The 12,981-nt window shown below is 43.2% G+C and overlaps 1 protein-coding gene across 1 annotated transcript in view; it reads right to left on the reverse strand.

The window, feature by feature from the left end:
- The window catches only part of LOC129814258 (phospholipid phosphatase-related protein type 5-like), a 65,157-nt gene that overhangs the window by 29,020 nt on the left and 23,156 nt on the right, over positions 1-12,981 (reverse strand). Inside the window, exons 3-4 of the mRNA XM_055867261.1 lie at positions 10,614-10,864; positions 4,610-4,786 (exon numbers count right to left, since the gene is read on the reverse strand). Coding sequence (XP_055723236.1) covers positions 4,610-4,786; positions 10,614-10,864 — 428 coding nt within the window. The remainder of the gene's footprint in view (positions 1-4,609; positions 4,787-10,613; positions 10,865-12,981) is intronic.

Consider the following 12,981-nt stretch of genomic DNA (forward strand, 5'->3'; position numbering starts at 1 on the left):
CTGTAGGGACAGTAACAGAAGGAGCTGTAGGGACAGTAACAGAAGGAGCAGTATTAATAGCGAAGGATGCTATATTGAAAGCATGGAATTGGACTACTGAACAAATGAGGGGTATTGTGAGACTATAGTCATGGGCCATGTTGGAAGTAGCAGGGGTTAATGTAGTAGCATTGTTGGGATATCAGTTTATGATGACTCATGTCACATGGATTGGTAACTGGTAACTGGGGGACCGATGGGAGGACAGGGGATGCGGTTATTCAAATATCACTAATTATGTTGTCAGGAAATGACCCATGTGTTGCAGTGTGCATATCCTCAGGTGAAAGCAGAGATATAAGCAAGGGCACGGGCTGAATTCTGGAGACTGAGTGTACATCAAGAGACACCAGGCGGGGGTGTTGGGACAGCGTTGGTTTGGGACACACACTACTCCATACAGTACCTGCAGCGGTAAAGATCGTCATGTCTCTCCTTGGGGGGTGCATACTTCTCACATGAAGTGGGATCCAGCTGCATAATGGGTGAGTGAAACGCCATGACAGAGGAAGCGGAGTGAGACCGACTAGAATCCACTGTAAGACATACAGATGGGTTGGGTCTGGGAGCTACTATAAACATCATAGTTGGGGTTAGCTGCTTTATTGGTTAATGCATCATATGATAGAGGATAGAGGGGTCATTGTACTCTGAACAAAATGTTGATGGCATTGATGTGAAAGCATATACAGTGCTAAGTTACCTCAAGAGGATGTAATGTTGATTAGAGATACGCACTTGCATATCAGGTGACATGCCTATCAGGTGAAATGGAGATGGGGAACAAAGTGAAAATGACATGACTTGGGAACACCTCTCGGAACCTGGGGCCGAAAGGGGAAGACTGGGTGTAAGCATGAGGAAGCTTTTTAGAGCTTTCATTTTTGTGGAACTCAGCAGGAAAGTATCCGGGAGGCAGAGTCAGGTGAAGAGAGAGTGGGAATTGTCAGGGTCTCAAGACTCTGGTTTTCATGTATATATAATTATGCGTAGCTTATCACATTGTTAATACTGTTATGTTTTGTGTGTCTTTTTGTTGCTTTCCAAGTCTTGTGTTCTTACTCTCTTAGGAACCAGAAGGGGGAAGTGGAGAAACCAAAGCCGCTCCATCTGACATATAACAAGACAGCAGATTCAGCTGGAATGTGATGATAGATGGGAATAAAATTGTGTGATCATAGTACAGAGGCCATAAGTCTCTTACTTTGTAAACCTCAAAGTGAATGTTGTTCATTGTTTGTTCCATTTGTTAGATAGTGTAATTCATGTTTTATAATCATTTGTATTTGTTTTTTGTGTAAATTCTTGTTTTAATACCATGGTTTATCCATTTATAAGTAATTTCGAAGTTTATGGAAATTGAACATTAGGACGCTATTGTTCAAGAGCAGGGGTGTCAAAGTCAAATGGACGGAGGGCCAAATAAAAAATTTAGCTACAAGCCGAGGGCCGGACTGTTCGAATGTTCATTGAAAAATTTTTAAATGACGCATATAGTCTAGTGAACCTAATTGAACCTACTGAAAACCTAACAAATATATTCCAATATGATCAGATAAATAAAGCAATATTTTCTTATGGCTCTGTCAGTAATCTTTAATTTTCAACAGACACAAAAGACAAATTTCCTTTATATAAAAATCCCCATAACATGAACATTAAATGAAAGAAACCGGTATTCAAGGCACCATCAGTAGCCTATATTTTCTATTTTAGCAAAAGTGGGCTAAATTTACTTCAAAGAAAAAAACAATAGCAATTTTCTATCATCCACTCAACTGAAATATTTTTAAAATATAATTGGATTGAAATACAATAAAATAAAGTGCAAAAATCTATTAATCAAAAACAACACTTTGTTTAAGGAGAAGTAACATGCAGTGAAAACAAATATTAAACTTTAACTTTTAAACTTGAACTGAGTAAAAACTCTAAATATGTGATTGCACAGTAATGTTCACTTGTTTGAGGTTGAGGGTGATACTTGGTGGTGTCCCATCTTTTCCACAAGTTCATCAATGTTCGGGGTAAGGCTCTGAGCTGAGGAAATCCTCAGAATTGAGTGGAGGTGTTCAGCAGTAAGTCGACTTCTGTGTGATGTTTTGTTCAGGTTCATCAAAGAAAACAGTTGTTCACACAGGTATGTGCTGCCAAACATAGACAACGTTTGAGCAGCCTGGATGCGCAGCTGGGGCATTGTGTCGGGGAGGAAACGGGCGAACTCCGCAGCACCCACTGCCGCATATTTTGCCCTCAGTGCATCATTGCATTGGAGGTCAATCAACTCCATTTGGAGGTTTGGTGGTGAGCTTTCCACGTCAACAGCAAATGGGTTACCGAGCAGTTCCAAGCACTTTTTTGTGCTTCAAAGTCAGCAAATCGGCGTCGAAAGTCAGCGGCAAGCATACCTATTTTATCAGCCAACTGTGCGCTCGGGAACGCACTGGTAGAGAGCTTCTCTTTCATGGTCTGGCAGCTGGGAAAGTGGCTCAAATTTTCTTTCCGCATCTGCGTCTCCCACAGAGTCAGTTTGGTTTTAAATGCCTTCACTGTACTGTACATATCAGAGATGACATGATCCCGACCCTGCAGCTGCAAGTTCATTGCATTCAGATGACTCGTAATGTCACACAGAAAAGCCATTTCACACAGAAACATTTCGTCTCGGAGTTGTGTTGTGTCTTTCCCTTTGCTGTCCAAGAACAGACAAATCTCCTCACGAAGCTCGAAACATCTTTGAAGCACCTTTCCCTGGCTTAGCCATCGCACCTCTGTGTGATAAGGCAAATCACCATGCTCCGTTTCTAACTCCGTCAGAAATGCCTTGAACTGGCGGTGATTCAAACCTTTGGCTCTGATAAAGTTAACTGTGCGCGTGATGATGCTCATTACATGCTCCATTTTCAAGGCTTTACCGCACAACGCTTCCTGGTGTATGATACAATGATAAGCTGTCAGCTCACCTGTCGCGTTTTCCTCTTGCATCTTTTCCCGTATCTTCGCCACCAGTCCGCTCCTGTGTCCACACATCGCAGGTGCTCCGTCGGTTGTCAAACCCACGAGTTTTTCCCAAGGCAGCTCCATCTCATTTACACATCTTGACACCTCTTCATACAAATCATGCCCCGTAGTTGTGCCATGCATAGGACGTAAAGCCAAAAACTCCTCTGTCACGCTTAGGCTGGAGTCCACTCCGCGGATGAAAATTGACAACTGGGCAATGTCAGAAATGTCGGTGCTCTCATCCACAGCCAAGGAATATGCAATGAAATCTTTTCCCTTTTTCACAAGCTGCTCTTTTAGATTGATGGACAACTGGTCTACTCTCTCGGCAATGGTGTTTCTGCTCAGACTCACATTTAAAAAGAGTTGCCTTTTTTCTGGGCAAACTTCGTCACAAACTTTAATCATGCAGTTTTTGATGAAATCCCCCTCCGTAAATGGCCGGGCTGATTTAGCGATCTCTTCTGCCAAAATAAAACTGGCCTTGACAGCAGCCTGGCCTTGTGATTTGGCTTTTTTGAACAGAGCCTGTCGAGATTTGAGGCCTCGTTTTAATTCCTCTGCCTTTTGTAGCCTTTGTTCCATGTCCATATTCTTGTTTTTGTCCGCGTGTTTCGTTTCATAATGTCGTCTCAGATTATACTCTTTCAGTACCGCCACACTTTCTCCACACAGAAGACACACAGGTTTTCCAGCTACCTCCGTGAACATATACTCCGACTCCCACCTTGTTTGAAACCCCCGGTTCTCAGTGTCCACCTTCCGTTTTGCCATTTTTGATGGGTATATGAAAGTTAATTTTACTGTGATGCTGACGACTGCTGTGCCAATAAATATTGAAATGAAGCAGCCTACTGCTCGGTGCGTCACCGTTGCATTGTGGGAAATGTAGTATTGGTGCGTGTAAAAGATCTGCGGGCTGCCGGCTTGCTGCGGTCTGCGGGCCGGTTCTAATAATAAATCAAGATCATCCCAGGGGCCGTAAAAAACCTTCTCGCGGGCCGGATGTGGCCCGCGGGCCTTGACTCTGACATATGTGTTCAAGAGGAAGGACAGTTGGAATCGGCTAAACTTTGAACATTGAGATATTAAATAAATGATAGAGAAGAAGCCTTGAATAGAAAGAGTGAAAGAGACCCGGTTTTATGTCAGAAGTTAATGGTTCTCCGTAGAAAGCCAGAAGGCTTTGGAATGTGTTGGGCGGACGAGAGGAGAGCAACTGTTGATATAGGGAAGACAGATGGATATCTATGGAGTAATACGGGTTTGGTATCCTGTTACCCTCTTTACCCTCTTTCTGTTGAACCATAAGATGTAAGGATTGGAGAAAAGGAGGAGTGTCTTAAGTGGGATGTATATAACTGTAATGGAGAGAAATGTTTTGCTGTCTGAATACAGCTGTACAGAACCTTTGGGAAGAATTAAACTTGATTAAAGCTTATCTAGTGTCCGTGAGTTATTTACTCTGACAAATAAGAAACTAACAATACGTAACAAACACGTTCAAAGAAACGATCTCTCTATCTTTAACAGAAGGCTGTAGTATAAAGATGTTGAGATCCCTCACCATGAAGACTGCTATGGCCCCTCCGATGATGAATCCGGCGATGACGTCACACCAGTGGTTGCGGTACTCCACCACCCTGTTGATGCCCGTGAGAAACGCCAAACATATGAGACCCAGAGATAGGACAGGCTTGGCCAGCTTGGTCCCCTTGGCCTTCACTGTTAACGTGATGTACATCTGCAGCAGGGAGACACACATTAAATCTAATTTTATTGGTCACATGCGCCGAATACAACAGGTGTAGACGTTACAGAGAAACGCTTACTTATGAGCCCATTCCCAACAATGCAGTTAAAAAGTCAGATGAATATTTGCTAAATAAAAAAGGAAATAGTAACACAATAAAAACAATAACGAGGCTATATACAAGGAGTACCAGTACTGAGTCAATGTGCAGGGGTACGAGGTAGTTGAGGTAATACATGTGGGTAGGGGTAAAAGTGACTAGGCAATCAGAATACAGAATAAACAGAGTAGCAGCAGCGTATGTGAAAGTGTGTCTATGTGTGAGTGTGTGTGTTTATGTGTGAGCGTGTGTGTGTGAGTGAGTGTCAGTGTAGTATGTGTGAGTGTGTGGGTAGAGTCTAGTGAGTGCATAGAGCCAGCGCCAGGGAGTCAGTGCAAAACAACTAAGATAAATAAATACATAATAAAGGGAGTCAATGTAAATTCCAAATGGCTTGGGTAGGCTGGAGTCTTTGAGAAATGTTAGGGCCTTCCTCTGACACCGCCTGGTCGCCTGGTATCGAGGTCCTGGATGGCAGGGAGTTCGGCCCCAGTGATGTACTGGGTCGTATGCACTACACTCTGTAGCGCCTTACGGTCGGATGCCGAGCAGTTGCCATACGAAGCAGTGATGCAGCCAGTCAAAGTGCTTTCAATGGTGCAGCTGTAGAACATAGAGGATCTGAGGGCCCATGACAAATCTTTTCAGCCTCCTGAGGGGGAAGAGGCGTTTTCATGCCCTCTTCACGACTGTGTTGGTGTGTTTGGACCATGATAGGTCCTTGGTTGATGTGGACACCCGCTCCACTATTGCCCTGTTGATATGAATGGGGGGCCTGTTCGGGCTTCCGTTTCCTGTAGTCCACGATTAGCTCCTTTGTCTTGCCGAGGTTGAGGGAGAGGTTGTTGTCCTGGCACCACACTGCCAGGGTTCTGACCTACTCCCTATAGTCTGTCTCATCGTCATCCGGCCTACCACCGGTGCATCGTCGGCAGACTTAAGTTTCTGTACAGCACTTCGAGATATTATCTGATGTACGAAGGGCTATATAAAATAAAATTGATTGATTGATGGATTGAAGTATACTGTTGGGGTCGTGCGCGGCCACGCAGTCATGTGTGAACAGGGCGTACAGGAGGGGACTCAGCACGCACCCCTGAGGGGCCCACATGTTGAGGGTCAGCATGGCGGATGTGTTGTTGCCTAAACTCACCACCTGGTGGCGGTCCATCAGGAAATCCAGGATCCATTTGCAGAGGGAGGTGTTCAGTCCCAGGGTCCTTAGCTTAGTGATGAGCTTGGAGGGCACTATGGTGTTGAACGCTGGGCTGTAGTCAATGAACAGTATTCTCGCGTAGGTGTTCCTTTTGTCCAGGTGGTAAAGGGCAGTGTGGAATGAAATAGAGATTGCATCATCTGTGGATCTGTTGGGGTAGTATGCGAACTGGAGTGGGTGTCTGGGATTATGCTTTTGTCCAGGGTGTCTGGGATTATGCTGTTGATGTGAGCCATGACCAGCCTTTCAAAGCATTACATGGCTACAGAGGCGGTAGTCATTTAGACATGTTACTTTGCCGTTCTTAGGCACAGGGCCTATGCTGGTTTGCTTGAAAAATGTAGATATTACAGACGTGTCAGAGAGAGGTTGAAAATGTCAGTGAGGACACTTGCCAACTGGTAAGCACAAGCTCTATATACTTGTGAATGTTAACCTCTTTAAATATCTTACTCACATCGGCTACAGAGAGCGTGATTTGAGTTTTTGCTTGTCAGCAGGAATCAGGAGGATATAGTTATGGTCCAATTTGCCAAATGGAGGGCGGGGGAGCTTGGTGTGTGTCTCTCGGTGTGGAGTAAAGGTGATCCAGAGTTGTTATCCCTCTAGCTGCACAGGTGACATGCTGGTAGAAATTAGGTAAAACGTACTTCAGTTTTCCTGCATTAAAATCACCGGACACTAGCAGTGCCGCCTCGGGATGACCATTTTCGGTTTTGCTTATGACACTATACAGCTCGGTGAATGCGGTCTTAGAGCCAGCATCGGTTTGTGATGGTAAATAGACAGCTACGGAAAATACAGTTGAAAACTCTCTTGGTGAATAGTGTGGTCTACAGCCCTCAAAGTCAACACTGAACCTCGAAGCCAGTTCCACAGGCTCTGGACCTCGTAGGGCAAGCTTTGAATAACTCTGGTCTAGAGCTTATAATGAGGTGTTCTACACTCTTAGAAAAAAAGCTGCTATGTAGAACCTAAAAGGGTTCTCCGATAGGAAAACCATTTGAAGAATGCTTTTTGGTTCCAGGTAGAACCCTATTATGTTCCATGTAAAACCTTTTCCCCACAGGGTTCTACCTGGAACCAAAAAGGCTTCTCCTATGGGGACAGCCAAAGAACCCTTTTGGAACCATTTTGGAACCTTGAGACTTCCTTAATGTTAGAGGTCGTGCACCAGCTGTTGTTAATAAAGAGACACACATCACCCTCCTGATCTTATCGGAATCTGCCAATCTGTCCTGCCGATGCGTAGAAAAACTAGCTAGATGTATCTTATCCATGTCCTTGTTCAGCCATGACTCCGAGAAGCATAGTATCCGTACTCAGTACATCAGATTGGAAGGTTGGGTGTTCGATTTCCAGTCGTTTCATATGAAAGACAAAACATTTGGGACCTGGTGTCTCTGCTGTCTATGGCTCTGTACTTGTATGTCAAGCTGTCTCACACTACAAAACAGGAGATAGAATAGCCCATGGGGCAGGAGACTGACTCAGGCTAGGCTTACTTTTCTTACGGCTCCAGGGTCAGTTGCAATGAACAATATTAAGAGTTCTAAAAAAGATATGTCTCTGCACTACGACTAATTTGCTGAAAGAAAAGTCATGTTGAATCTGTCACCAAAGGTTAATTATACTGAACAAAAATATAAACACAACATACAACGATTTCAAAGATTCTACTGAGTTACTTTCCTGCAGACAGCATGCCAATTGCAAGCTCCCTCAAAATCTGTGGCATTGTGTTGTGTGACAAAACTGCACATTTTAGAATGGCCTGTTATGTTTCCCAGCACAAGGTGCAGTAATGATCATGCTGTTTAACTTCTCTGGGAGAGGTGGCAGTAATATAACGTCCTGATGAAAAGCGTGTCCAAAGTAAACTGCCTGCTACTCAGGCCCAGAACCTAAGATATGCATATTATTAGTATAGATAGAAAACCCTCTGCAGTTTCTAAAACTGTTTCAATCATGTCTGTGAGTATAACATAACTTATTTGGTAGGCGAAACCCCGAGGACAAACCATTCAGATTCTTTTTTTTTTTGAGGTCACTCTTTCAATGTGTTTTCATTGGGAATCCAAGGGACCTTCTTGCAGTTCCTATTGCTTCCACTGGATGTCAACAGTCTTTAGAAATTGGTTGATGTTTTTCCTTTGAGAAATGAAGAAGTAACACTGTTCAAAATGAGGCTCGAGGGAAGTGTACTCTTTGTTAGAGGCGCGTTACACAGAGGCTTGCTATACTTTGTTTTCCTCCGGTATTGAACACAGATCAATCTGTCTTCAATTTTATCGATTATTTACGTAAAAAAATACCTAAAGTTGTATTACAAAAGTAGTTTGAAATGTTTGGACAAAGTTTACAGGTAACTTTTCAGATATTTTGTAGTCACTTTGTGCAAGTTGGAACCTGTGTTTTTCTGGATCAAGCGCGCCAAATAAATGGACATTTTGGATATATATCGACGGAATTAATCGAACAAAAGGACCATTTGTGATGTTTATGGGACATATTGGAGTGCCAACAGAAGAAGCTCGTCAAAGGTAAGGCATGAATTATATCTTTATTTCTGCGTTTTGTGTTGGAGGGAGGGTTGAAATATGATGGTCTGTGGTTGTTTGCTTGGGTGCTATCCTCAGATAATAGCATTGTTTGCTTTCGCCATAAAGCATTTTTGAAATCTGACACGTTGGCTGGATTCACAACAAGTGTAGCTTTAATTTGGTATATTGAATGTGTGATTTCATCAAAGTTAAATTTTTATAGTCATTTATTTGAATTTGGCGCTCTGCATTTTCACTGGATGTTGGCCAGTTGGGACGCTAGCGTCCCACATATCCCAGAGAGGTTAATCAGATTCTTGAAATGCCACACCTGTCAGGTTGATAGATTATCTTGGAAAAGGAGAAATGCTTACTAACAAGGACGTAAACAAATTTGTGCACAAATTTCAGAGAAATAAGCTTTTTGTGAGTATGGACATTTTCTGGGATCTTTTATTTCAGCTCATGAAACATGGGACCAACACTTTACATGTAACATTTATATTTTTGTTCAGTATATATGTAAACTTTCAATTAATTTGCAGTTTCAATGAAGTGGAGATGAAACATTTGCTCTAGTAATGTTTGGAGAGGACATTGTTTCTGCTCTTCCAACTCACCTCTAGTCCCTCACCCCTCTAGCGACAAGCATGAAGGAGAGACAAGGGTTATACAGCCTAGTCTATGTCTGATTCTGAGAGACAACGTCCAATAAGGCTGAAGAGCAAGAGGCAGCAATTACCGCTAAGCGCTAGCTGGTAGGCACAGAGCAGCCCTGAGACCCAGAGACATAGCCTACAGTATTAACCAGAAAGCAATTTGAATAACTATCCCTGCATTCACTCTGCATTGACTCCAAATGTACCCCTCCTCTGGCAACAATAAATAATTCAAACAAAACATTTGAAACGATTGCGCAAATATAAATACTGTCTTCTAAACATTCTAATGCTGGATGAGTGTTCATGATAAGCACGTCCCCAAACTGCTGTGTCTAGCCTCTACCCTCAGGCTTCACATACAATCAGTCGCTTTGAGAAAAACAGAGACATCCAATCTTAGAGGGCAGGCCACTTGAGCTGAAATTGGAAATGAGGGAGCACAGAATAGGATGGGGCGGTGATTTTGGAGCACCCTTTTCCCTGCACCGTCTTCAGAGTGGAAATTCTTCAATAAGAACTAATTTGATCAAGGTGCTCAACAGCATAGACACCAACAACAACAGCAGCAACCCTCCAAAATATCAACGGAGCCGCATTCTGAGCAGAGCAAAGCATTCTGCTCAGTCTAGATCCAACTGTTCCATTCAATAGCACAGCAGCAGCACAATATAGGCTCGGGGTGAAAAGCCATGGGCCTACTTTTCTGAAAACTTGGATGCAATTCGGTTCTAAATCTGAACGAAACAGATGGTTACCACAAGGATATTGTGAACTTGTCTGTTGTACACGTTTAACATAATTTGGCTGTTCAAAGAAGTAAAGCCAAAAACCTTACAATGAATCTAAGCTCAGTCTCATAAACATGAAATTAATGGGCAATCATTAACATTCTGAAATAAGCAGAAATTCCATTTAGGATTTGATAGCAACAACCTTGCTTTGAGCAGATCAGGGAAGATTCTCTATTCTCAAATTCTAAAGAGATATGGGCAGAGTCAACATCAAACTTCTGAGGTAGGACCACCAATAGAATTGAACTATGTATAATAGGCCTTTTACACAAAGTGGCGTAGATCCTCTTCAAACTGTCCTTAGTAGTACATTTGGCGTAGTCGACAGGATCAGATATGCATAGTTAGCATGAGATCCCCCACGTCACCGTATGTACTGTATAATAGCCAACTGTGGTAATATCATCCTGCATCCCTAATAGCCCACCAACAAAGAAACAAATACGTGATAGTAATAAATAAATCATACATAATAGTAACTTCTACAAATAGTGTACTACACTTACCGCTGTGTAGAGCGCGGCGTAGACACTGAGTGCCGCCTCTTTGGAGGGGAAGGATTTGCGGGCGCGCATGATGTCGTCCTCGTTTCCCGTGCACACCCCCTTTTGGTCGACGAAGCGGGCGGTCTGCATGCAGCCCAGGGCCGTGTAGTTGGGCTTACACACCGTCAAGAAGTGAGGGGACAGGTTTCCTGTCACAACCTGGCCTGCGTTTACAAAGATGTCTGTGGAGAACAGTCCGAACGCGTACACACCTGGAGAGAGATGGGAATCAGAGAGAGAGAGATGGGAATCAGAGAGAGAGAGATGGGAATCAGAGAGAGAGAGATGGGAATCAGAGAGAGAGAGATGGGAATCAGAGAGAGAGAGATGGGAATCAGAGAGAGAGAGATGGGAATCAGAGAGAGAGAGATGGGAATCAGAGAGAGAGAGATGGGAATCAGAGAGAGAGAGATGGGAATCAGAGAGAGAGAGATGGGAATCAGAGAGAGAGAGAGATGGGAATCAGAGAGAGAGAGATGGGAATCAGAGAGAGAGAGAGATGGGAATCAGAGAGAGAGAGATGGGAATCAGAGAGAGAGAGATGGGAATCAGAGAGAGAGATGGGAATCAGAGAGAGAGAGATGGGAATCAGAGAGAGAGATGGGAATCAGAGAGAGAGATGGGAATCAGAGAGAGAGATGGGAATCAGAGAGAGAGATGGGAATCAGAGAGAGAGATGGGAATCAGAGAGAGATGGGAATCAGAGAGAGAGATGGGAATCAGAGAGAGAGATGGGAATCAGAGAGAGATGGGAATCAGAGAGAGAGATGGGAATCAGAGAGAGAGATGGGAATCAGAGAGAGAGATGGGAATCAGAGAGAGATAGAGAGAGAGAGATCAACAAAGGTTAGAGGTGAGGAGGTGAAGAGACAGGGTGGTCTCCAACCACTGTGTTAAATGAGTCATAGACTAATGATGAGTATATGATTATCTTTGTCTAGACGAGAGTCCTTCACCTTGAATGTCTTCCTTCAGCTTGAAATCCTCCAGAGAATAGAAAATTGTTAAAGGCCTGACTGCAGTTTCTGATTAGACCAGGGATGGGCAACTTGTGGCAGAAAAGTTTTTTTAGGGAACTGATACCGCATTCACGTGCTAGTCAGAACTAGGAAACTCTGAAATGTCTAACTTGTAGTTAATCACGTGTCATGTTCAACAAATGACCAAATAAGACATTCCAGAGTTTCCTAGTTCTGACTAGCATGTGAATGCGGCATCAGTGGCGGTCTCAACTTATTGTTGAGAGTTAGAATAGTAGAATACACTAAGTGCAATTTAGAAGTTCGGTTGTGTATCAGCAGTTTTTCTATTGTTATGTCAGTCACTGGCAGTCACTCAATTAGCCCATGTCAGCCAAATTTTGGGATTGGTAAATTCATTTACCCAGCTCTCTAAACTTGAATTAATCATAGTCGATTTTGTTAGTCACTCTCACTCAGATATAATTTTAAAAATGACAAGCATTTCTCTCCACCCTATGGCAAAATGTGTAATACAGGACATTTGCTGTGAAACTGCACATTTGACAGAATGGTTACAATTGCAGCAAACTTTCTTTAAAACTACAACATTTTCTCTACGTCCCATGGAAAAATATGTAGAATTACAGATAATTAGCTGTAAACTGCACATTTTTCTCTCCCCAACATAGTTTATGTCCCAGGGACTGTTTGTATGTCAATGCAACAGGTCAAACTGACAATGATTACAAGAGAGGGGCTCTGGGATTGTTAACTTTAGAAGGTACCTATTCACCTTGTGGGGACACTGCATAATATACTGTATCTGAATTCTATATACGGCTGTTTATGAATGATTATGTATCTCTCCCTTTGAAAGGCTTCCTAAGGCAAGTGTCTTGGGAGAGCAGTTAAAGGTACTAGAGGTCGACCGATTAATCGGAATGGCCGATCAATTAGGGCCGATTTCAAGTTTTCATAACAATCGGAAATCGGCATTTTTGGACGCCGATTTTGCCGAATTTAAATAAATAAAAAATAGTTTTTTTTTTTACACCTTTATTTAAATAGGCAAGTCAGTTAAGAACACATTCTTATTGTCAATGACGGCCTAGGTGGGTTAACTGCCTTGTTCAGGGGCAGAACGACAGATTTTTACCTTGTAAGCTCAGGGATTTAATATTGCAACCTGAAGAAATTTGGCTTGGCCCCAATTGAAAGCATCCTGTCAGGCTGTATCACAGCCTGGTATGGCAACTGCACCGCTCGCTACCGCAGGGCTCTCCAGTGGGTGGTGTGGTCTGCCCAACGCACCATGGGGCACACTACCTGCACTCCAGGACACCTACAGCACCTAATGTCACAGAAAG

Source organism: Salvelinus fontinalis, chromosome 17, assembly GCF_029448725.1.
Source record: "Salvelinus fontinalis isolate EN_2023a chromosome 17, ASM2944872v1, whole genome shotgun sequence".
NCBI lineage: Eukaryota > Metazoa > Chordata > Actinopteri > Salmoniformes > Salmonidae > Salvelinus > Salvelinus fontinalis.